Below are 25339 nucleotides of genomic sequence, written 5' to 3' on the forward strand. Positions count from 1 at the left end.
GCATAACATGGCCATCCATCCCCTGCGTCCCTGACTGTGAGGGAAGCGGTCAGGAACTGTTTGCTCATGGCCATCGCACCCACCATGCGGGGCTGCCCCTGAGGCTGGCTGGCCCTGTGCCTGCGGGGCAGCAGCTCTGTGGTGCCATTGCCCACAGCTGCCCTGGCCCTGGCTGTGGGTGGCCCTGCAGTCCGGCCCAGCCTCACCTCAGCCAGGCCTGCGCGGCCTCCTGGCCCACCGGCAGCCATGGCTTCAGGGACACTGCTGGCACCTGCTGCTGAACTGTCTCCTCTCTCAGCCTCTCCTGCTCAGCCAACAATGGGCTTGATTTCTCTACTGACCCCCTTGCCCCCAACACACCTCTCATAATGCATATTTTTAAACTCTGATCCCATATCCTGTCAGGAAAAGGAACATCCTTACTGCACAGCACCAGTCTGAATTTTTGAGTGTTTTTTTTTCTAGTCGAGTTCTTTTCCTGTGTTTACACTCTTACAGAGCAGAATTTATTAATTTGAGGATAAGGATAACTTAAAACATCTTGGTTTATGAAGGCTGACAGCAGGGGTAAAAGTAAACTGAGCCCATGCTCTGCTTAACAATCTTCCAGTGCTGACACAAAGTGCCAGGGCGGCTCCATAGGCCTGGGACCCCACTGCTCTCCCCTGCACACAGACCTGGCAGGAGCCTGCATGTTTGTCTGCCTGCCGCTGAATCACTGTCTCTGGAGCCTGCCTGCCCTGTACAGGCACCCACTCAATGTGCCTGTCTGTGCTTGGCAGCTGTTGGGCCTATTTTATATTTTATATTTGCACCCTGACTGCTGTTCCGGCTTGTAAGCTGAGGCTTCTGCTATAGGACGTGTGGGAGAAGGGCAAGAAAGGAGCAGAGCGAACTAATTGGAAATGTGCAGTTTTTTAATAAATAAAGGATTTCTTAAAAATAAAAAGGCTTAGCAAATTAAAGCAGACAAGCAGGTTACTTGGCAGCTAGAGGATAAACTTGAACATCCTGGGCACACAAAGCATCAAAGCATTCCCCAATGCAGAGAGCCCCAAGAGCTGCCCTCTGGGCTTGGTACCCAGACCCATTCCAGTGAGGCTGTTTTACAAATTGTGTTTTCATTCCTGCTCCTGAGAGCACACTGACAGCAGGGTGTGCCCAGACCAGTGCTGTCCCCAGGCTCTCTCCGCATGGGGCTGCTGATGGGGGTATTTGTTGGCACTCGACACCTAAAGCACAAATCCAGCTGGACTCAAGCTCATTGAAGTCGGTGAGAGAACAAGTGCCTTTTGTTCAGCATAAACATCCAAGAGGAGACATGTAACCAAACAGCCAAAACAAAAGCTACACTCCTTGAAACACTGCCCCAAAACACCACCCGTGTGTGCCAAAGGTTCCTATTGTTCTCCCAGAGTTTGCAGGGCCAGGGAGGACCTGAAACTTAGCTGGCAGACATGCTCCCCTCTCATCTCCGAGGCTGGGGGAGCATTAGCTGAATGTCACTGCTGCTGGCCAGACCCATGACTGACACAAACCATGTTACAGGGTGACTTGAATCATTTGCTGGCATCCCTGAGCAGGTCCCTGCCAGCAGGAAAAAAAAGTCCTACAGAAAATCCACTGTGACAGAGTTGGGGCTGTGACAGTGAGCACCCTGACCACGCTTTGGGACCTGCTGGTTGCACCCTTGCCGACCCCTGTCCCCCTCTCACAGGAATCCTTGGGAGCAGCTGTCCTGAGCTGAGGAAGCCCAAGTACATGGAAACCTCAGTGTGCCCTCCATAACTGAGCCCATGACTGCCCTGCTTCCTGGGCACCCCTATTCCAGACCATGAAGGTGAGTGATGTGTGTGTTACCTCTGACCTGCAAGGGGTCCCAGGGCTCCCTGCTGCCTCCATGTGCAAGTAATCCCCAGGAAAGGGGAAAATCCACAACCTATGGGAAGCCTCAAGATTTCCCATATTTTCCTAATGCTAAACACAGAACAAAATCCACAAGAGAGAGCCTAAAGAAATCAAACTTGGTAAATGCTGCCTCTGCTGTCAGGAAATTTGGCCAAAAGTAAATGTGCAGAGGAATGTAACCCTTGCAGAAGACGGTGCTTGACTTATTAAATCCAAGCCCCTAATACACTGTGCTTTGGCTGTGACTTAGCATCCTCTCCTCTCCTCTCCTCTCCTCTCCTCTCCTCTCCTCTCCTCTCCTCTCCTCTCCTCTCCTCTCCTCTCCTCTCCTCTCCTCTCCTCTCCTCTCCTCTCCTCTCCTCTCCTCTCCTCTCCTCTCCTCTCCTCTCCTCTCCTCTCCTCTCCTCTCCTCTCCTCTCCTCTCCTCTCCTCTCCTCTCCTCTCCTCTCCTCTCCTCTCCTCTCCTCTCCTCTCCTCTCCTCTCCTCTCCTCTCCTCTCCTCTCCTCTCCTCTCCTCTCCTCTCCTCTCCTCTCCTCTCCTCTCCTCTCCTCTCCTCTCCTCTCCTCTCCTCTCCTCTCCTCTCTCCTCTCTCCTCTCTCCTCTCCTCCCCTTTCTTTTTCTTATTTTTCTTTTTTTTCTCTTTTTCTTTTTCTTTCTTCTTTTTCTTCTCTCTTTTTTATTTTCTTTTTTTCTTTCCCTTTTCTGTTTTGTAGCAACAGCAGCCTAACCACTCTCCAACCCATCCTGACCCCCAGCCTGGTTCCCTCACTGCTCTATCCACTCTGTTGTGCCATCAAAGTAATCTGAGGAACTGAGTTGGGAAATGATCCATGTCAAAAACAGCCCAGCAAAGAAAAAACAAATCAGTCTTTTTTTCAATAGCAGCTCAGTTTCCATTGTCCTTTCACAGCAATGAAAATCCCTACAATTGGAGAAGGAGAAAAGACTTGAGGATGGGGTGGGACCAAGTGGTAGGAGGGAGGGATGAGGCAGGAGTGCATTAAATGCACATTGGACTGAGGCCTGACTGTCCTCTTACTATATATAACGAAAAATGACTGGCCTGGAGGGCTTATTTTCAACAGAGGGGAGAGAGGCACAAAGAAGGAGGGTAGGAAAGACATCTTCCATGGTGAGGAGGATGTGTGCGTGAGCCTCTGTGAAGAGATAAGAAACACCCTTCTTGAACCTAACACTCCGCTAACTGAATTAGTTGTGATTAATTTGGCCAAATGTGAATACAGAGTGGAAACTGAGCATGCTTAGAGGGCCTTTGATTTCCTGTGCTTGCCAAATTAACCAATAGACTGTCAGGCAGCTTCAATCTTAAGAGCAGCCCCACAACTGCTCTAACTCATACTCTGGTTTCAATGTCCTGGAAGTGCCACCCACCCTGCCCATCCTGGCCGGGCTGTGAGCGCTGCGGCTGCCCCATGGCCCTGGTGCCCACCCAGGAGCCCTCACCCACTGCAGCAGCCTTGCCAATCCTTTCCACACCTGGGGCAGGGGCTGCCCTGCAAACACAGCCCACCTCTGCAAATTGTCACTTACAGGGATGCAGGCACTGGAGCGACAAGCAGCATGAGGAAATGCTGCTCTGGGAGCCGCCTCCTTGTTTTGCTTGCAGGGCTCAGCCCCTCTGCACATCCAACCACTCATGAACCAAGTGCTCACCATTTATACTGCCTTCCTCTCATGCATACATTGCTGTAAATACTGACTCCTTCAGGGAGAGGCTAGAAATAAGCTGTTAAAGTCAACTTGCTTTTAGATCAAAAGCAGCAATACCTAAGTGTGTGTACATATACATATACATTATGCATATCTATACCTAGGAGTAAGGGAGGGGAGGTTTATTTATTTTTATTTACCTATAAACAAATCTCTTCCTATTTGCTCTGTTTTTCCTTGTCTTTTTATTCCTAGAAAAAAAAAAAGGCAAATCAAACCTTTTAACATCATAGCTTGCTGGTTTGAAAATCTAGGTTGCAATTTTTAAGGTTTTTTTTTTTTCCTTTTGTACTCTGGATTGAAGGATGTGATACATGAAAACTCCAGTTTAACAGAGCCTAGAGACTAAATCAGATTGTGTAGGTAAGGTTTTGGCTGAGAAGCAGACACTTCCTAGTCAGTACCAGGAACTCAGAGAAGAACAGGGTAGGTTTTAATGTAAGTTTACTTTCCTTGCCATGAATTTTAATGACAGTTTTCACGACTGCTTCTGTGATTCGTAAGAGAAAATTAAAAACCTACACCTTGAAACTTATACGACAAAGCTGCTAACATCTCGCAGCTTCTGGCATTATCTTTGAGAACCCTTCAGTCCTTTATCTGTGCCACATTGTTTTCCACACAAATGTATTTTAAATATAAAACATTGAATGTTCATTGCTTCTTTATATAATTTGTATTCATTATCCACCAGAGGCAAAGGGCACAGCTTTATATAGAAGCCTCATTGAATGTCTCATTTTGCTATTTTACTGTACTGTACATATTTCCCAATAAATTATTTCTTTCAAATGCAGATATTCTTCTGGAAAAGCAAAGCAGGGCTGTTTCCTCTGCACAGAGGTTTCCTTTTACCATGAGCACAGCCAACTCATCTGGCTTGGGTTAGTTTGTCAGGCATATTTTGGGAACAGTTTGAGAATTAATTCTGCTTTAAAGACTATAATCACCTTTTTGGCCCTTGAAACTGGTTCAGGATTTTTGTACCACGCCAGCAATAAAATAGCTTTTGCACATGTCAAAGGTTTGTTCTAGACAAGCAAAAAAGCAGATGAAATATTTGTCTTACAATCTATACCCACAAAGCACTGACTCAGAAATGACTTGTCCCTGTATGTTATGAAGGCACAGTCCCACCCCATACCATGCGGGGTGGTCCTGGGGGCCACATACTTTGACTCTTTCAGGTGCCAGCAAAATTATTAGTGTTGGTTAGCTACGCTCACAGATGGCATGTGAGATTTCTCAGCAGCGAAGGCAAAAGTTGTACTGAAGGTCAATGTGGCTTTGGGGACATCAGTGATCAAAGGGAACCACTGGATGAAAGAGGCAGTCAGGAAAGGGGACTGTGATGTTGGTGGTACCCAGGGAGATAAAGGGGAGTGTGTGTGGAACAGGCTGTGAGATCTGGGTGCCAGCATGTGATCTAGGGAGGGAGCAGGGATGTGTGATGGGTGTCTCTCTCCCCACACTGATTGATGGGTTTCCTCACAATTCGTACTTGTTCTTTTGCCTTCTTGATAAGGCACAAGGTAGCTTTGTGCTGCTTTGTCCCAGGTCTTGACTCTGGAGGGATGTTACAAGTCTGGGATGCAAAACGGAAATTGGGGAGCATTATCAGAATTCCACCTTCCTTGTTGGTTTGTGAATTTCACACACCGGGGACAATCCCCTCTCCTTCCCACCTATTTCCTGTTCAGGTCTGACACACCCTGTACCCTTTTTCAATCTATTTTAATTCCTCATCCCCTTTCCTTTGCTCCAGTTGACTCTCCTTATACTTTCCCACTCTCCACTCCCTCACCTCTCCTTACCTATTCCCAGAGCAATCCTCTCTGGTGGCCTGTGTCAGATCATTCCCATCCAGCTCACTGAGAAAACCATCAGCCAAGATGTCCCCCCTGGAGCAGATCCCACACTTGGGAATTAGAATCCCTTCTGTCTTGTTTTCATCCATTCCAAGGCATGCCTCAGCACCTCCATATCTCCTCTGTAGGGATGAGCACACCAAGCAAAGGGAGTCTGAGTACCTTCCTGAGGAGACCTCCAGAGCCTTTGAGCCAGAATCCTCTGGGACTTACCAGAAGCCCTGAATGTTGTCTGGGAGGCTGCAGGAGCTGCTCAGCTCCACTTCAATCTTGATAATGGCACTTTGCTTCCTGAGAGCTTCCCAAGCAGCCCAGCTGCCACGTTCCTCATGCCTGAGAGGCTGTGATGCTCTGCTGTGGGTAGAGCACATTGCAGCAGGTCACTGCACTGCTGCTGGGGCAGCGCAGCTCCGAGAGCCTCCGTGCGGAAAGGCGCTGCATCCCACTCTGCTTACAGCGGATACCGGTCTCAGGAGGGCATGGTCTTGTTCATTACAATTAATGAACAGTCCAATGGCTCCACATACTTCTTTACACAGATAGAGCAGTCTGAAAAACAGATTTTAACTTGAGCCCAGGTCCCGGGGAGTGCTGTTGAGTGCTGTTGTGGGGAAACCACAGGAGACCACCAAGGCAGAAGGACTATGATCTCAAACTGTGGTCACCGAGTTTCCAGCTCTCAATACATTCTTACTTTGTCTTTTGCTACTCTGTACAGCTCCAGCAGGAGAAACTGAGGTATCCTTTTTATTTGTTCAGTTTTCAGCTGTGAGTGCAAGTTATGACCTGACTGGTTCAAAAAATGGCATCTATGTGGTTTATAATTTAATACATGCTAAAATTGACTGACAGTTATCCATGAGCTGTCTCGGCTGTAAATACTAAGACATGCATTCAAGATGTCTTGGAATGCAGTACACATGTATTTTTATTGACCATTCTGCCATTTCTATTACACCTTTCTGTCTATTTTGTTCTTTTATTCTTTCCTTTTTCTTCACAGTAACCTGTAATTTCCATCTTAAGCTTCATTATTCCTTCTCTCTGTACTAATGCCTTTTCACTGAAGTTTCTATTTTGAAAATTATTCCACCTAACATAACACTCTTGCCCAGATCTCACTGCAACCCACAGCCTGATCCTACAAAGATCTATCTTGCACATAATGTGTGAAAATAAGAGTTACCAGCTTCAGTTAAATGACCAACATACCTCATGTGAAGAGCCTGTGCAGAACTTTCAAGGCATCCTAAATCTCTGGCAGGGTCTCCAGCCCTCTCAGCCCTCTGGCAGCTGCTACAGGCTGCAGAACACCTCAGCTGGTACCAGCAGCAAGAGAAGAGCTCCATGTTGAGATGAAAGTGCCTGGGGAACTTCAGCAATGAACAAGCAGCTGCCTAAGATGAAATTTCTGAGCTGACAAGGGACTTTTTCTTGCTTCTCCTCTCAATTCTGGGGTATGGAATCAGGATTCAGGCAATACAGCTGAAGACAATGCAGATTTGAGACAGAATCAAGTTAAGCTCTGGGATGCCTTTTTTCCCCTACAAAGTAGCACATGGCTGCTGCGGTTTTGTTTTTTTGTTAAAAAAAGTCATTTTACCAATTCTAATCCAGCTTGATCATGTATCATCCTCTAATATCAAATCACATTCATGGCTGAGGATGACTTTGTAGACACAAAGAAGGGAAAAACTCTACATACAAGTACATAATCATATATAGTCTTAAAGCCTTTATTTTAATGCAAAATAAACCAGGTAAAATTTATATAGCCATATGTAACAAAAGATCAAAATCTCTGACGTGGTACTAGAAAAACCTGTCAAATTACGTGTTGAATTTCTCCCCCAAAACAATCACACATGATTTTTAAATCAGTTTTACTTAAACACACAGATATTGTCAGGATCACAAGTACCTCTCTCTCCCTCACAGTAACACAATAGTGTCTTCCAAAGCCTTCTTTCCTATGCAGAGATAGTGAATAGCACTTCTGATTTTGCATGTAAGGCTTAAGGATCCTGCAGGACAACTGTGATGGGGAGCACAGGTGTGGGGCCTTTTGAAAGTGCAAAGCAGCCCCTGCTCAGAGCAGTGTCAGGATGTGGCCCGGGCAGAGCAGTTGCTAGGATTCACTCACAGCACTGACTCTGATAAACAAATCTGTGATGGCTGGGAGGAAGAGGTAGCACAATTCATCTGTAAAAAAATTAGGCAGCATGTGAAGCTATTTCTAGATCAGGAAGCTGGAGTGAATTGGAATTCAGGACTGTATGCACTTTTTCAAGGCATGAGCCTTTTTTTTTTTCTTCTCTATGCTTAGTTTCCCCCACAAAGGGCAGTTGATGTTTCTTTACACATTTGAGGGGTGCCTAGAGACTTCTGCATCATAATATATCACAGTGGTAAAGTCAGCTCACAGGCCAAGATCATGGCTCACTAGTGGGTGGTCACTCAGAAAATCCACAGGCTCTTTTTTCTATCTCTTAATCTTTCAACTGCTGGGCCTGGCTGGCCCTGTGCCAGAGCCAGAAATGCAGGCTGCACGCCACCAGCTCAGGAAATCAAAGCTTCAGCTTCACGTGAGTGCGGGCCTCTCTCCCTCGGTCTCGATGCCTGCTCACACACACACACTCAGGGCTGCTCCCGTGGCAAACCCAACTCTCCCTTCACACCCACTACGTCAGGGACTCTGCTGCTGGACTGGCACATTTTGGATGAGGGAGTGCGAGGCAATTACGTGTCAAGAGCATTTCAGACTCATAATTTTCCCAAACATATGGACATATGGGAAAAGAACAACTTGTTACTTAACGGCTCTTTTGGATTTTGCAAGTGTGTATTTTCAACCGTCAGTTGTAGCACCTCGTGAATTCTGCACGGTACATATTTTTCCACAATATGGTGCTAAAATCATACATTTTATACTGCAGAAAAGCTGACTATATATACTGTAGTTACACATTATACTTTTGAAAATACTGTACCTCTACCAGATATTAAATCAGGAAATGGCAATTTTCTCCCAGAACAATGGCACCAGAGATTGATGAGATGCTCTGTAATACTTTTTGGTCTTGCTCCCCCAGTTAGGTCACACTGTTTTTCCTCCTTAGCTCCTTACCTGTAGGATGCATCCATATATTACACTTTTTTTTTTTTTTTTTTTTTTTTTTTTTTTTTTTTTATTGGAAGAAGCTCTCTACTGATTTCTGCTTACTGAGCAGAAGCATCATTTAATAACCTGTTGGGTAAGGTAAGATTAACAGCTCAGAAGGTGTTTGTTTGATTTGTCTGCCTCAACTGAGTGGAGCCAATACCATCAAGGGGAGCTCTTAAGGAAAGATTCAGGTTACGAGGAGACATTGGGCAGGTCCCTCAAAGGCTATAAATAATCTAGGAGCTGTTTCCATCCAGATTTTATTTGGCCCTGGCTCATGAAATACTGTAAATAAGTTCTGTTCACTGTGCTGTGATGCCATTTGAAGGGTTAGTTGAGAGTGATTTACAAAGGCAGTAGCTTATTTTCAGAGCTGTTTTTAATTGTGGCCTGGCTTGATAAAGCCACTGTCGCAAACATTAGTTTCTTTGCAGCTGGATCAAATGTATCAGGGGTTATATTTCAAGGAGGGAAAGGAAAGTATTTTAATTTGTTTTTGCTTCAATTTCAACAGGCCTTTATAACACCAGCGGCTATCCTGTGGCTGCCAAGTCCTGGCTGAGTATCCTACAGCATCTAAAGCTTTCTGAGAGAAGTACAGGGCTGTGCAGAGCACGTACATGACAGGCACAGTTTCCTTGGGGAACATGCCTTATTTATGGAAGGTACTTGGAGACATCCAGCTTTACACCCAACACTCCCTCCAGAGGTTTTTCCCTCCTACATTACTAGGGAAGCGAGCAGAAAGAAATGGAATAAGAAGCAAAGACTCTTGCTTCATAATCAGTTGCATTCCTCTTCCTCTCTCCCTCCCACCAATGCTTCCTCCTGACTGGATTTAGAGCTGTGCCTGCCCCTGCCCCAGGGAGTCCAGCCCCTTATGTGAATCATGGAGGTGCTCCTCTGCCATGGAAAGCTGTCTCCTCTCTCCTGCTTCCCAGCCTGTGGTGGGTGGAGGCTGATGGGAATGCAAGCACTAGAGCCTGCCAGCCACTCAGGCAGCTGCAAGTGCTTCTTGTGCCTGAGGGTTACGCCAGGCTCTAACCAGCACCATCAGCGGAGAAGAAAGTAGGCTGGGATTAAATGCTGCTTCTCATCAGGGCCATTACCTGCTAGCAGGACATACTCCTAGCAGAAACCCTCCTGATGGTATTTAACACCTGGGAAGTGATCTGTGTGATTTGATATGTTGCATACCAAATGTGTCAAAATGACATCAAAGAAATCCTTACGCTTAATCCTTGGCCAGGTCACAGTCTTTTCCTGATGAGGAAAGGAGGCCTAGTGGTTTAGTGACAGTTCCAAAAGGCAGAAGTCAAGGAATTAAGGACACTTGGAAATAACATATTTCTAGGTCACAATACTGCATGGTTTCCTCCTGACAAAATCCTTGAGACAGATCTCTAAATGCTCAGAGCCCTCCTGGGTCAGGTCGCACAGGTCCCTGTGGCTGGGGACACACATTTCTGACTGCAGAGCAAACCCAGGCTGTTTGGGGCAAATGACTGAGCATGTACCCCACCACCCTGTCCCCCCACCATGGCTCTGCTGTGCTGCTGACACCCCCTCCCCACCCACACCTTCTCTCTTCCTATGCACAGCTGCAAATAACTTGCTACAAACAGCTCTTCTCACATCTTCCTCCTGGGCCCCAGGGTCTTGAAGCCCTTCCTGTTACTTTCCTTGTCTTTTCCCTCACCCCTTGCTGTGAAAAGCGCCTTTCCTCACAGACCTCATGGCCTCTGGTTGCAGGAACTCGAGTAGTTTGGCACTTGGCACAGTGGGCCCGGTGCAGCCCAAGGCTGAGCTTCCCCTATGCATGGAAGGCAGCCCCCAGGAACAGGTGCCTTGTGGTGGCACTGGGCTGGCTGGGACAGACACGCTGCTGGCAGGCACTTGGCTCCAACACCGCCTGGAGTGGGCCAGGAATGGGCTGCCTCGATGGAGCCAAGGCAGCACCTGACACAGTAACGTAATATGAATTATGGAGTCCATGCCCATAGTCACCCCCCAGTCACTTCCCTATAGGCCAGCTTCACTGAAACCCCTCAAGCGACACTTCCTGACAGCAGCTGAGGATCTGGTCTCCAGGGTTTACATTTAAAGACTGCACACTTTATAACTAACCAACACTCACAAGCACGCACTCCCCCCTCTACAGACACAGTTCTCAGGTGGATGCCTGTCCTCTGACAGCCTGCCCAAGCATAGGGGATAAGGCTTTTTACCCTACTCCAACTGCAGCAGGTGCAATAAGAGAAGACTCTTGATACACAGACTGCAAAAAATGAAGGCTACAAGATAAATGCTGCCACCACCAAAAAGACAGAGGAAGACAGAGGCCAGATCACAAATCTGGAACTGCAGCATCCTTAAAGCAGAGCTGTTGGTCAGGACGTGCCTGGAATGTGGCCACCATCTCTGTGGCAGTCCCTTGTCATGATCACACACTAGATACACAAGATGCCCAGCTCTGCAAGAAGTCCGTACTGCATGCTGTGTTCTCACTTAAAAGGCTCTACAACAGCACTCTGAAGTAAACTCTGGTGACTCCGCTGCCCTTACACAGACAGCTATGTACTGTAAAGGTGTAACTGGATTCAGTAAATAGCCCTGAGGTGTATTAAGTGTTGTGTTTCATTCCCAGCAGCCACTTTCTATTTTTAAAAGGAATTAAAAAACACTCAACTGTCTGGTACCTCACATACTCAAAACACATCGTACCTCACGTGGCTTTAGTTCGCCTGTTAGAAAGCACCTAGGCTGAGCCCAGCTCAGTAAGAACGACTCCAGGTCTTGTGTGCCATTCTTACAGGCAGCTACGCTTAGGAACAACTCTACAAGGATGATGTGCCCAAGTCCAGTGCAGGGCTATACAGCTGCAGTCATGGGGTTCTTGTGCCTGGGATCCTGTTGCCTGTACTGGTACTGGTCTGGACTGGTCCCACGGTGTCGGACCATTTCACTGTAAGCTGGTGCTCGGTGGGACTGCGGAGGGGAGGGCGGCACGTCCTGCCGGAGGGGTCCTTTATGCTGGTTTGCCACGGGCTGGCCTGGGTAATACTGAGGGTACCTCAGTTCTGCCATTCTTGTGTCCGGCACACGGATGTAGTTCCCCTTGGATGGGTGGATAACAGGCTGTCCTCCGTGGTAGTAGGGAAGATCTCTCTCTTTGTACGTTACTCGTGGCCCTGTTAAATATTCTAGTGGCTCTGCAGGTCCACGCCTGAGGAAGAGAAAACATAATAAAGCACATAAAAAGGCGGTCTACTTGCTCAGTGATACATTATTGTACATACAATCTATGTTTACTTTGGGAGAGGAAATGCCACCTCAAGCATGACAAGTCCTGATGAATGAAAAGAACTTCTGAAGGATAACAAGCTTCCCACCTGCATGCTACAAAAGTCTGTAACGTCCAGGACACTTGAGGAAGGGTCCAGTACACATCACAGCCCTTTTACAATGGGGGAGCACTGGAGCCCTTCAGCTTCCAAAGTCAGTCTCCTGTGATCCATTTGCCATAATGGAAACAAAGCTCCTTTAAACAATGCATATTTGACTGAATCTTATCTAGCCTGAGGATAAACAGATGAGTTGGGTCTGCAAGTCTGCAAATCCCATAAGCTTTACATGCACAAATATTCACGCTTTCCAGGCCATTTCCCACTATTCTCTCCCAATATGTCAGCCTGTAAAACTTTCCAAACACCATAGTTGGAAAAACTGGGGAAGAACACTGGGGATGTCAGGCTACAATACCTGTGTTTAATGGGCAAGTTGCCAGTGAGGTTTCAAAAAATCTGTGATCTAAAAGGCCTGATATTACAACAGCCCTGTAACTTGTCTGCATCAGTATGGATCTCACAAGCCCTAGTTCACGTGAAAAGCAACATGTGAATGTGTCATCCCCGAGGATGTGCCATCCCCAAGAATGTGCCATGGAGTCCTCTCTGTAGCCTTCTGCATCTTAATTTCATGATTTGCATTAATGAAACATTGATATTTTTTCCTATTACAACTTCACTTGTGATACTTTTGAAATGGCAAAAATAATTGTTCTCACAGACATGTCACCAGAGCATCCCCAAAAGTTTAATTTAATTAGGAGTTTTTGCCAGTCTGACTGCAAATGTCTTTGCACTTTGGACAAAACCCCTCATTGACTGCACAGGAAGCTTCTCTCCAAATGAGAGCTTAGGGAACAAGACAGAGGTTTGACCCAAAACAGGGGCTGGAAGTTGATCAATTATATAGATCAATTACACCTGCTCTGTGTCTTTGGGACTGAACTCATCAACTGTTTAAATATTCTTTGCATAGATTATGAAAAAAGTAATCATTCTGGTACAACAGATCAGGTGTTCAAAATTTGTCAATGACTCTCTTGTTCACACAGAGATTTTACAAGCATGCTCCTTCTTTCTTAACCTGGGCTCCCAGACTCCGCTGGAACTTGTTTAACATGTAGTAAAACAAAACATGTGGTTTTCTGCTGCACTCGTTTAAGCCCATGGGGTAAATCATGGACATAGGCAATGAACAAACATTATCTGCCTTGAAATGAACCTACAATTCTCCTCCTGGAATAACTTAGTGCAAATGTTTCCTGTTTAAAATGGAAAGAGCAAAAGGAAGCATTCCAGGCCTTGGACTTTTAGGACCCTATGCTCCCCAGAGACTTTCTGCTTTAAAAACAGAACATTATAAAAGACAGGCACTCCCAGCTTCCCCCCACCTCCTGGTGAGACAGTCCAGACAAAGTGCTGAAGGGCCTGAAGCCACTCTCTGAGATACCAAACCACTCTTAACCGTACGTACTGAGACAATTACCATCACTGCTCACACACCTACACCTTGCAACAAAGCCTCATTTCCAGAGCAGCCCAAAGAGCTGCTCCACGATTTTTTCCACATGCATGAAGGCTTGTTCACTAGTCAGTCCCATCACACTCAGCTTTAATCTCTGTGCACAAAAATGTACTTCCAATCATAAAAGGTAGGAACTGCTTTGTGTCAAGCAGCACACCAAGAGGAACAAATGTCAAACCTACACCCATCACCTTTTAATATAAGGATCATGCTCAAAATCATGTACATTGGTTTTATAAGGTGTTCTCATTGGCAGCTATAATCAATGAAATTCTTGTGGATCACATTAAAAAAGGACTGAGCTTGGAACCTGACCCAGAATTCACTGAAAACCCAGTGGTAGCTTTTGGACAGAGTTTTAACTGCAAATTGTATTACTCTAAAAAACAAATTCAGGATGAATTGGCACCAAAATGATGGCTGAAAATGGGACTGAGCCACCAGCATGACATACTGAGCCTCCAGTACATAACTCATGCCTCAAGTGACACCAGAGTTCCGCAAGATGCAGGAAAAGAGGGGTGCTTTGCCATCCAGCCAAAAGAGCTGTTCCCAGGAAAACTCAGCCAGCCCAGTTTTAGGAATGAGTATTACACTGCTGCCACAGAAGCTGTGACTGTGCAGAGGGTTGTGCACTCAGGCTGCTCTGGCCCAGGACTGTGAAGATGTGCCTGGGCAATCAAAGTGTGCCAGACCTGAGAAATGGCCCCAGGCTGCCTGAGCTGATGCCATCAGATCTCCATTGCTGTTCCCTCTCCTAGCAAACTAAATCCACCATCGCTTCACTTACAGCTAACACCATCTGTGGCTGGGTAGACAAACTGCAGAACAACATGTGGGGAAGAGCAAAATCTTTCTTTAAAAGATAGAACCCCAAGTTGTTCACTGTCAGCACCAGTTTCCTTTCTCTGAGGGCAAAACACCCATAGCTGGTGTAATTCTTGAGTGTCCTGCCCAGTCATGACAGGTTGTACACAGAGACCTGACAGAAATCCACTTTGCACAAACCTTTTAGGAAAGCCCCAGGAAGACAAGGGTATGTGAGTTATTTTAGAAGCCTTGGGGATAATACAAGCAATAGTATAGCCAACAATTAGCAGAATTTTTGCCTGAGTAAAACCTTGGGAAACACTGGTAACTGTCCAAAAGGCTGACTCTGGGCAGCATGACTGAGGGAGATTTCACAGAAGATATCCTCATGGTTGCTCCACACTCTCCAGGTCACTTTCCGTAGCGATCCCAGTGAGTGTTACACTCACAGGTACACAAGCTACAATGACAACACTTTTTTTTCCCTTTTATGACCAGCACAGCATGTTGAAGCCAAATTATTTCCCAAAGATTCATTCTTCCTCACCTACCACCCAAGCCTGGTGAAGTTCATTCTCAGGAGCTGCTCACAGTGCAACCAACCAGCCTACAGAGTCTCCATGAACCTCTACCTGACCAGTCTTAAAAAACAGGAAAAAAATGCCCTTCCCTCCTCAAGTGTGACAAATTAAGCATCAGAAAGTTAATCTTTCTAAGGTAAAAGAAACAACTGCAAATACCAAGCTCTGCCTGCAGAAATGCTGTCACCATTAGCAGTAAGTCTGGGACACTGAGGGCAGTTCCCAGGAGGAAGAGGACAGCTCCTCTGAACCAACACCCTTCTCACTCGATAGCTCACGGTGTAAAAGTACATGCTGTTGTTTATCCTTAAAGAAATTGCCAAAACAAACCGAATCAAACACTTTCTACTTGGCAGTCCCTTGTAGATGCTGTGCTTGTTTCTGCAAGAAGGAAAACAACTCCTACCTTTTCCCTCAGCAGACACTACCACCTCTGAGGAGGTCCTAATGAAATTCTTCTCCTCTCTGCACTGTTTTTGTTGGCTTCTGATGAGTTCAGAGTTCACAGGGCCATATCACACCTCCCCAGTGACCCATGGTGTGGGGGTCAAAACAATAATCTCAAGTGGAAAATCAGTGACCCAGGGGAGTGATCAAAAATCCACAAATTGGGTCAAGCAGGTCCAGCCACTCAAAAGGACCAGGCCAGGACCGTGCCCTCTGAGAGGACATGCTGAGTAGGAGCTGCTCTGACTGTCAGCTGTTTTCCAGATTTTTGGCCATTTGTTTGACCTGGGGATACAGTGCAATTAATGGCAGGCAGAAGGCAGGGAAGCTGACACAACATCCTGGGAAGGAACTGATCTCAGAGCTCAAAACCTGGTTTTGCTGATAGTTCAGCTCTGCTGGGTCCCACTGGAAAGTGCATTATGGATGTGGGTCTAGCTAAAAGCAGCGGCTGCTGCTGCAGGAAGCAAATGAATGAAGGGAGAGAGAAGCACCAGGCTCCACAAAGGACTGAAACTGGTGGGGCAGAATGAAAACACTTGTCAAAAATGTCATGAGCAAGGTGTCCCTTAAAATGGTGCCCCTTCTGCTTTGAGGAAGCAAAGTCTCATCCTCCTTCCCCTGCAGAGAAATTACACATCACATACAGGCAGTTGTGAACATGTTTCACTTCATATGCTGGTTTGCAGCTCTACCGGTTTATCTTTTAAAACGATTCACCAGTTAACAACTGTGATCCATTTTGAGCATTAGGAGCACAAAGTAGACTTGTCCAAGAAAAGCAGATAATTTGTGACTGATATTCAATTAATGTGTTGTTATTTTCTCTATGACAGGTAAAGCCTAAAGCAGGTTTGTTTTTCTCTCCGTTTTATTTATCTTCCAAGCACAAAAAATAGAGTATCTTCTAGCTTCACTGCAGAATTTTTAAGAGCTTCTGGGTTTATTTAAAACTGAACCACAGGATTTGGAACACCTAGGAAAGACTTCCTTTACCCAAAATACTATTTAGTGACAGGTATCTGAAGGTTTCCTCTTTTTTTATTTTAACCCCCGTTTTAGCTATTCTTCAACTGTGGAAAATCTTACAGAGTAGACTGGCATAAATACCTGATGCTTCAAAAACCTAATCAGAAAAAAAAATTACATTTCAGGTTTACTGCATTTCATTGATAACCTCCATTTGCAGGTCACCTTTAACATCCTTGGAGACATGTGCTTGGGCTATCTGAAAGGAAAGGAAAGCAAAATGAAGGTCTAACTGCTTGTGCTGTGCCCCATCACGTTGGGGGTTTGGATTTCATTGTGACAAAGGGTTTTTCTTCCCTCTGTTCTATAGGGAAAGTCACAGAGGTCACCCTCTTAGTACCTGGTAAAAAGCAAGGAAGGGAATGCTCTCTTCTTACATCACTATCTCCTCCTTGCTGCTGAGGGAATATTTTGCAAGGGATATAATCTCACAAGAAAACCTGCCTTCTTACTTTGTTAGAGAGTACTTGAAATAAACTTCAAAGACAGCCACAGACTAAGTAGCAAATGGAAAGCCCACATTTGGCTGCAGTCTCTTTCATGTCTAAGCAAGACATACAGAGACTCTGGGTGATGGCATCAGACAGCCCAGGCTGTGATTAAAGAACAGGAGAAAGCAACAACATCCTATCTGTGTCCAAATTCTCAGTGAAGAACTCCACTGTATGCAGTGTGATTGTGTGATGTTTGTTCTCAGCCAGGAGGAACTACTTTTAAAGAAGAAAAGAGAAGCTGATGTAAGAATTAAATTATGCAAACAAACAATCTTGAAGTATCAAATACATTACACTGTGTCTTTATAAAGCTCTTCTCAACAAACACTAAAAACAATTAACTGAAAAGATCACGTAGTGCCTATCTCTCCAGATAAAGTATTAAAGATACTGCAGTGCTGTTTGTAGTCAGTGGCTCTAAGAACTCCTGTTGCTTAATATTCAACATGCATATAACATAAATAAATTAATGAAATTTCAAATCACTGCAGATTTCAAAGAAATCACTGAGATGCATTAAGGTGGGTCTCTGTATCTTAATAGGTGAGATAATCCTATAATAAATATTCTTTGCCCTTTCAGATCAATACTTCCCACAGCCAAATAAAGGGTTTGCATTTAAAATTCACTGGGAATCAAATTTGGTATCTTAGTGCTGGGAAGAATCTGCAGCACAAGGAAGTGCTCCGTGGCTGCTGTCTGTGAGAGAGGCTTGTACCCCACAGAAGAAGGCAGATGTCTTGCAATGTCATACTAACCTCTACCACACCATACACACTTTATTTATGGGCTGAGCTGGTGGAGGTGCTTCCTTCTCCTGTTCTTTTATCAACAATACAAGGCTGAAAAATCAGATAACATAAACGAATACAATCCCTGGCTCTCATGTAGCACATGCCATGCAGAGAGAGCTGTTTTTAGTTTGAGGACTGTGTTTGGAATTCCTTCAGTGTCAGGTTTCCAGTTACCAGACCCTCTTCCCTGGGCCAGGCACGACTGCGGTCGGACTGGATTAGCAGAACACTCTGCAATGTATATTACACAGCTCTGACTTCTACAGGCTTTGCAGACCCATAAAAATAATGATCTTTTAATGACCTGCATTTCAAGGTGGTGGGGGTGTGTGTGTGAGTGGGGGGTGCAAGAGTGGAAGAATCTCTCTTCCCTTTTTAAAGAATTCCTATTTGGTTTTGGTTTGGAGAAGGACGAGTCCAGATAAGTTTGTTTGAAATTCGAGCAATACACTCCAGATGCAATGCAGGCAGGCCTGATTCTCCTGTCTTGCATACACTTTTGCAAAGTCTAAAGTGGTGCCAACTGGCCCAAATATAAGAGTTTATAAGCACAGTTTCTCTCTCTCTTCAATATTACAGCTTAAAATATTTAGAAACAAACAGTTAAAGCACCACAATCCCAGCAGGTAAGTGCAGAGAAGTGTTTATATTTCTCTAGTTGAAGTCCAGCCTTAAAGCAGCTGGAGAACTGAGTCCTTTATTGTTTGCAGAGGGCCACACCACAGAGGTGTTGGGACCCAGCTGCTCCCTGGGCCATTTTTAGCAATTGGAGATATTCAGGTGTCACGCTTGCTTTTACATCTAAGGCCAAGTGTACAATTTAGTCACGTACCAGCTTTCCATGCAGGAGAGCAGACTGCAGAAACAACAGTAAGACAGGCAAGCAGTGTCTGACAGGTCTAAAACTTTTCTGTAAGATTAGGTATGACTTCTTATGACAGCACGAACAACTTATTTTGTCTGCCAGAAAATAGATTGTTCTCAATCCCTAATGGAGCAAACTCTGTCACAGATTGGTTAACATCAGAATTTAGAGTGCCATTAAATTAAACTCCCTCCCATCAGCAACCAAACCATAAGACAGCATTGCTGCTTTGCTCCAGCATTAGTTTAGTTTCCACAGGAAATCTCAGACCAGTTTCTGATAATCTCATCCTGCAGACAAAGCTCCCCTTTCTCTCCTTCCCTAAATCCAACCTACGAATAGAGGAACTGTGACAACCAGGATTAAAACTCTGAAATTAACAAAAACAAAACTTGAAATGTGCTAGCTGGTGCTCTATAAATGCCTAAAAAGCATTCACAACAACTAGTGCAATAATCCTTCCTACTCAAGTCCTCACTTGTTTTGTTCATATGCTCTCAGGCATGGTACATCTCTTCTACCAGAAGGCATAAAATAAAGTAGCACCTATTGAACAAGACATTGTTATTCTGTGATCTCTTCAAGCTTAAAGGGATCTTAAGTAGATTGGTACTTTAAGTAGCGAGTCATTACAACATGTGTCATTTCAGATGTTCCTCATTATTCAGCACAACATAATGCCGTGTGAGTCATTAACCTCTGGGCACTGGTAACCCACTCTCAATGCTAAGCAGTCATGCTTATTGCTCAGGAACCCCCATGCTCTGCTGGGGAGAGACCTGGCTGAGATTTCAAGGTCCCTTTGGTCTTTTGTTTTGCAGATCAGTGGGGACCAAAAGCTCTTCCTATAGACTAAAAGAGTTCTTGGCCTTTGGTCTTCTGAGTCACATTTCTGAGAAGATGCTAACCAAGTTACGTTGGAGGGGAGAAAACTTCTTTTTAAAGGACATATGCTTCTTAAGCCAGCAAGAGAAGCAACTGTTTAGGCTTCTCGATTGAATTTTGCATTTAAATGCAAATTCAAATGAATACAAAAAAGTACTGCCACTACAGGAGCAAGATGCTGAAGTGAAAGCTGTGCTGCGGTAATACTTGCCCTGTCTTACTGTGTAGCAACTCCCAACAGACAGGGGGACCCTGCTCCCCCTGCCCTGAGAACAGGCAGCTGCTTTCCTCAAGAGCAGGCAGTCTGGGAGAGGGGAGCGAGATGCAGAGGTGAGACCCCAACATGAGCTTCAGTGCAGCAGCAGCACAAGAGGCAGAAATACCACCCAGACCCCTTTGCCTCATCCCAACCCCTACTGGAGGTCTCTGCTTTTTTGAAGGCTATCTGAGTAGAAATTACGGAGTCTGTGGTGATTTAGGAGCTTTTAATTTGATTTAAAAGAAATTCTGTTGCCATAGTCAAAATTGCTTTTCAGAAGGAATTGATCACAGTCCAGAAGAGCTCCTCCCCAGCAGGGAAACCTCTGCCCTTTGCCTGCCCATTCAGAGCACAACTGTTATCCACGCTGGTTTTGTGGAGTGCTTTCAGAAATGCATAAACCCAAATTCTACCCTGTTCTCATTTTTCATTCAAAATGAATTTAAAGCATGGTGACCATTCAGCTGTACTATTCAAATGATTTTCAACTAATAACAGAAATCATTAAAAGAATCTTCCTAAGTAATAATAGCCTGGGCCCAGGTCTTTACTATTCAGCCACTGGGACCTTAACATGCTGTCTGATCTTTAGTGGGCTAGTAAAAACCTGTAAGAAGTGGTTATTAATGTTATTACCAAGCTTTTAGGCTTTTTTTTTCCTCTTAGAGCATTTCTCATTTAAATTAAAGCACTCCTTGCAGCACTTTCTCCCATTGCCATGATGAAGTATGGCTGTCAATTCTGCCTCCAATGGCACAAACTGGGTAGTAAAACCATGCTTCAGTAAAAAAGGAATACGTAGCTGGTTATTTTTTCCTTCAATGTTTCTTTCTGGTCCAGACATTCTGTAAAACTCACTGTGACAAATCATTCTTTTTTTTTTTTTTTTTTTTCCTTTTGTAACAAAGGCAAAGCTCAAGACCCAGAGAAGAAGGATGGCTGTTTGGGGGGGGAGCAAGAGGTACCTTAAAAACAAGCAGCTCTTATTTCTTTCTTCAGGCAGTATTTCAGTCCCCATTGTTTCCCTACTGCTCATGTACTGATTTTCTCCTAAATAGCACAAACAGCCTGTAAGTACATCCTCCCCCCAATATTTTCTTTTGTTAGAACCTTTCATTTCTATACAGGCATTAGATTATACATTTCCTGGCTTGCCGCACTCCATTAACACTCTGGTAACCACCCATTTTCCAGCTAGCCATTAAACACCACCTTTCATAATTGAGATTTAAAGGCTCGGGGCATGATAAACAGCTGAAGTTATAACTTTACAGCTGCCTCTATAGAAGTGTGTAAATCTCCAGATTTGGATAGGCAAATCAGTTAATCAGACTTGCATTAAGCCACAAACTTTGCGGGTGCTCTGACAGCAGATGTCCTGAAGTTGTGCTTTAAATAACAAGGGTCAAACCCTCAATCCCACAGGGCAGGGACAGACGGAAATGTCCCACCCGGAGCCCAGGAGCGGTAGCGCTGAGCGCAGCTGCTGTGACTCGCAGCCGGCCCCAGCGCCCATCCCAGCTGTGTTTGTGCTGGCTCCTTCCTGCAGAGCTCCTGCACTTACACCAGCAGCAGCAGCTCCCAGCTGGACCCGCTCTACCTGCTGCCTCTGCTGGAGGCAGCCCTGGGCTTATCACCCCACCTTTTCTGCCTGTCAGCTCACAGGCTGCTCTCAAAGCAGGACCCACGAGATTTGGGACTGAGCAGAGCTTCCCCCTGCCCCCACCTGCAGCTGAGGACACTTCACGTGCATGACCCTGAGTCACTGCTGGCCAGCAGAAGCTCAGAACTGGTGGCATTCGGAGCTGCAGCCACCAGTCTCTTTAGGGGCATGGGCAGTAAGAGGTTAAACTCCGGTCGTGAGGCCCAAGGGCCTGTGCCCCACCTCTGCACGAGTTATCTCCCTGTTGCTGCATTTAAAAATACTGTATGTAATTAACGGTTATCAGGTTGTTAAGCAGCGTGCTGAAGTGTGAACTTATCATTCAATTGTTTCCTTTATTTACAAAGCCCTGCCATTCTCTTAGGCAGCAGCCTGGGACAGGCTGTTGACTTGCTCAGGAGTTGATGAGGAGGGTTTGGCGCGCCAGATCCTGGGAGCAGAAGCAGATTCTGGAGAAGTGAGACACAGACGAGAATCTGCAAACACCCCCTCAAGATGTCCTGTAGAACAGCTGTGCTTGAAAGAGACACGCACGCATGGCACCACTGCCAAGTACATCACTGTGAGGTTGCTTTGAGACCTGAACCACTGAGTATGGAGGAAATGCAAAATACAGCTTCCAACTGCTTAATGGGCACAGGTGGAGTTTTTACTCATGTATATGGTATTAGCTCTAATGCCTATAGATATACATAAATATGTTCCATTCCCACATGAAAACAACATAACTGCTGACTTTCATACACATCTGAGCTCATTTCTTCCCTGTTTAATTTGCTGGATATTGTTTCCTTAAGCAAATCTGGAAGTCAGAGGTGATCGCATTAGACCACAAGATGGAGGCGGGTGGACAGGACAACAGCACAAGATGCCACAGCCCCCACTGTCCTCTCTGCCTCCTTCAGCAAGGACTAGGCTTGGATTCCTAGAACCCATCACATTTTTTACCACTATCCTCTCCTGGCCTGGCTACTGCTCTCTTCTTCACTTTCCTTGCCAGCAGCGCCAGCCCTGGCAGTGCCAGCCAGGTGTCCCAAATGACATGAGACATCATCAGATTTGTGTGATTTTCTTCCATGCATTCCTGGCCTGGGGCAGCACCATGCACCCACAGCCGGATTTATGCGTATGGTCCCTGGGCATGCAGCATCCTTTGCTCTTTGGGAACTGCTGTATTCACCAATGTCCCTGATCTACATGCATCCTCCCCAACACTTCCAATAAATGAGATGTGTAGCTTCTAAACAAACTTCCGTGCCATCTGCACACTGTGCTGCATGACAGACAACAAGATAAAATTTGCAACAGCAAAGATCTTAGAGCAAAACAACCTTTTAGAGAAAGCAAGTACAGGCTGTTGTAACAGTTCTATCAGCTTAGTTATGTATCTAGAACAGAAGACATCAGGTTCCTGAAGTTGAAAGAGGAGCACACAGCTGAAGAAAGAAAAAAAAAGGCTTTAAAGACACACCAAAACACTGCATCCTTGGCAAAGGAATGTCATTAGCTGGGAATTAGTGATACCTGAGAGAGGTGACAGTATAGCACTTGGAATACAGGGTAGAGGCAAGCCAGCATTGAGACAGAGAGAGGTTTTGGACAGCACTACCTGGTATAGACTTCAATTTATTTTGAAAGGACACATCTGCAACAAAGTCTTACGTGCAGGACTCTATGCTGGCAGCAGCTTCAGCTGACATTACAAGGAACAGCACCACAATCAAAGAGGCATCCCCACCCACCCAGGAAGGCTGCTGTGTGCCATCACTGAGAAACAGAGAAGCAAGAGTGCTTCCGGATATGAACCTGGTAAGAACCTGGCCAAGATTCTCGACAGCATATCTCAATTTGTCTGGGAGAAAAAAAATTAAATAAAACCACTCTCTAACTTGAAACAATCTTTTACATAATGAATCAATCAATTATCTGTGCTCTAGTATGTTCAAATCAAGGGAATCATCATTGAAAATAACAACCAATTTATATAGCTCATTTAAAGCCACAGTAAGCTAGGCTGCTGATTCACTAATGAACAATAAAGGTCACTACTATAATATCTCTCCAAGTATTTTCAGATTGCGTAGTGTGATAGACTTGAAGTGGCAAGCTCATAAAAAGCCCATCAAGATACTTTGCAGGGGGAAGTAAAGATGGAAAAACATCTGTGCTTTGCCTGGATACCAGACTGAGAAGAGGGAATAACTTTGATGCAGTGAAGAACTTTGTGCCCCAGCCAAAGCCTCTGGATGTCAATGGTAGCATTTCAATGATCTTTGGATTGGGCTTTTGTATAGAATGGTATCTGCAAGGGGAGGAAAGGGCAGGGAGAGAATGAAACATCTGTATCCTGGAATGAAATCAGGAAGTTAAGGCTTGACAGCCTTAGACAGCAAATAAATTGTACCTCGGGTACTAAACGTAGGTTGCTGAAATGCCTCACTTCAAGTGGAAACATTCCTTTTCAGTTGTGTCTTTCAGGTATTCAGAGAAAAGCCTGACCAGAATGCTGCTAATTTATGCTTTACTTTTTGAGTGCCCATGATCTAGAAAATGGTACATACATGCAATTACAAAGAAATAAGATATTCTGCCAAGATGAACAGCACACCTCTGCTCTGTGGATGTTAGATCCATGATCATTAACAGTGTGGCAACTGGGGCAATGTAGCAGAGTGTGCCCTAATCTGCAGCATCATGTCTGGACTATTACCAGAACCAGATGTTTCAGAGGAAGCTGCAATTCGTGGACAATTAATAGTTTGCAAAGGTCTTAGAGCATAAAAGAACCTCACCCTTCCTCCTCAGATGTTAACTCAAACAAAAGCAACTGTTGGTCTCAGCTTGGGTTTGCAGAAAGGTGAAGGTTTCAGAAACACAAAACACTTGATGACATTTCTGTACTTGCAGATGTTGATATTAAAAACCCCTAAACATGATCATATTTAACTTTGACAGACCTACTATTTGAAGCCTATAGGAAAAAAAGGACAATGGAGTAGAGAGAGCCTGTGGTGAGTTGAGAAAGATGTCTTTTCCAAATCCCAATGTTAAATCTTTAATGCTGACTTGGATTCCTCTTGAAAAAAAAAAAAAAAGAAAGAAAAAAAAAGTGTAATTCTACTGCCAGTAAAATAGGATTTTCTTGAAAAGAACTTTGCAACATTTCAAAGGCCCTGCTTTTTAATGAACAAAAAGTAAAAGAGAGAAACATCATATTATATCAAGCAGCTACAATATAATCCATTTCTCAAGAACATCATTACAATTTCTAAATCAGAAAAGCACAAAGTAGCAATGCCATTTTGAGGATGCAAAATAGTCTCTGTATACTAAAGTTCCTTGAAAAACTTATAAAACTTGTGGTATAAACTAGCACAACTGAAAATGAAATATCTAAGGAGGAAAAGACCAGGGTTAAGGGTTCTGTATTGATTTTTTCTCCCTCACATTGAGATTAAAGCGATTTCAGCTGGGACCCAGAATTACAGATGTAATTATAATTTCCATTTATATTTTTAGACTGTGTACAAAGAAGTGTAATAATGGACAGCTGAACATTTTCCATTGTTCCTTAAAAATGAAATGTTTCTGATGAAATCTCTGTAAGACCAAGTACCACTGCAGCAATCTCTCAGTAACAGATCTTGCTTCTGATGTTTGGTGAGGAGAGACAAGGGAGAGTTGCCACCCCCTCATACAAAGAAATCAAACCAAAATGACATTAGGTTGTTATTCCCCTCAATAATACTGAAGAGATTTTACGTTAAGATTAGTAACAAGTCTTTTCAAAGAAAAAGTCAAATTATCATTAAATAACCTTTCCTGACATTATTTACAGAGTAGGTAACACAAAGCATTGCATTAAGGAGGCATTATTTAAACCACATAAGGTGCAGGGAGTGAAAAAGAGGAATTTCTCTAAGATGGCCTGTCTGCCATCCTTCCTTCATCCTTTACAATGTCCATTTA

The 25339-nt window shown here is 44.7% G+C and overlaps 1 protein-coding gene across 3 annotated transcripts in view; it reads right to left on the reverse strand.

Moving 5' to 3' along the window:
• Window positions 1–7240: 7240 nt before the first annotated feature.
• The window catches only part of PARD3B (par-3 family cell polarity regulator beta), a 391325-nt gene continuing 373226 nt past the window's right edge, over window positions 7241–25339 (reverse strand). For all 3 annotated transcript variants that reach the window (XM_058028158.1, XM_058028157.1, XM_058028156.1), the window contains one exon: window positions 7241–11897. In XM_058028158.1, the coding sequence (XP_057884141.1) occupies window positions 11543–11897 (355 nt within the window). In that variant the 3' untranslated portion in view covers window positions 7241–11542. The remainder of the gene's footprint in view (window positions 11898–25339) is intronic.

Source organism: Melospiza georgiana, chromosome 7, assembly GCF_028018845.1.
Source record: "Melospiza georgiana isolate bMelGeo1 chromosome 7, bMelGeo1.pri, whole genome shotgun sequence".
NCBI classification, from domain to species: domain Eukaryota; kingdom Metazoa; phylum Chordata; class Aves; order Passeriformes; family Passerellidae; genus Melospiza; species Melospiza georgiana.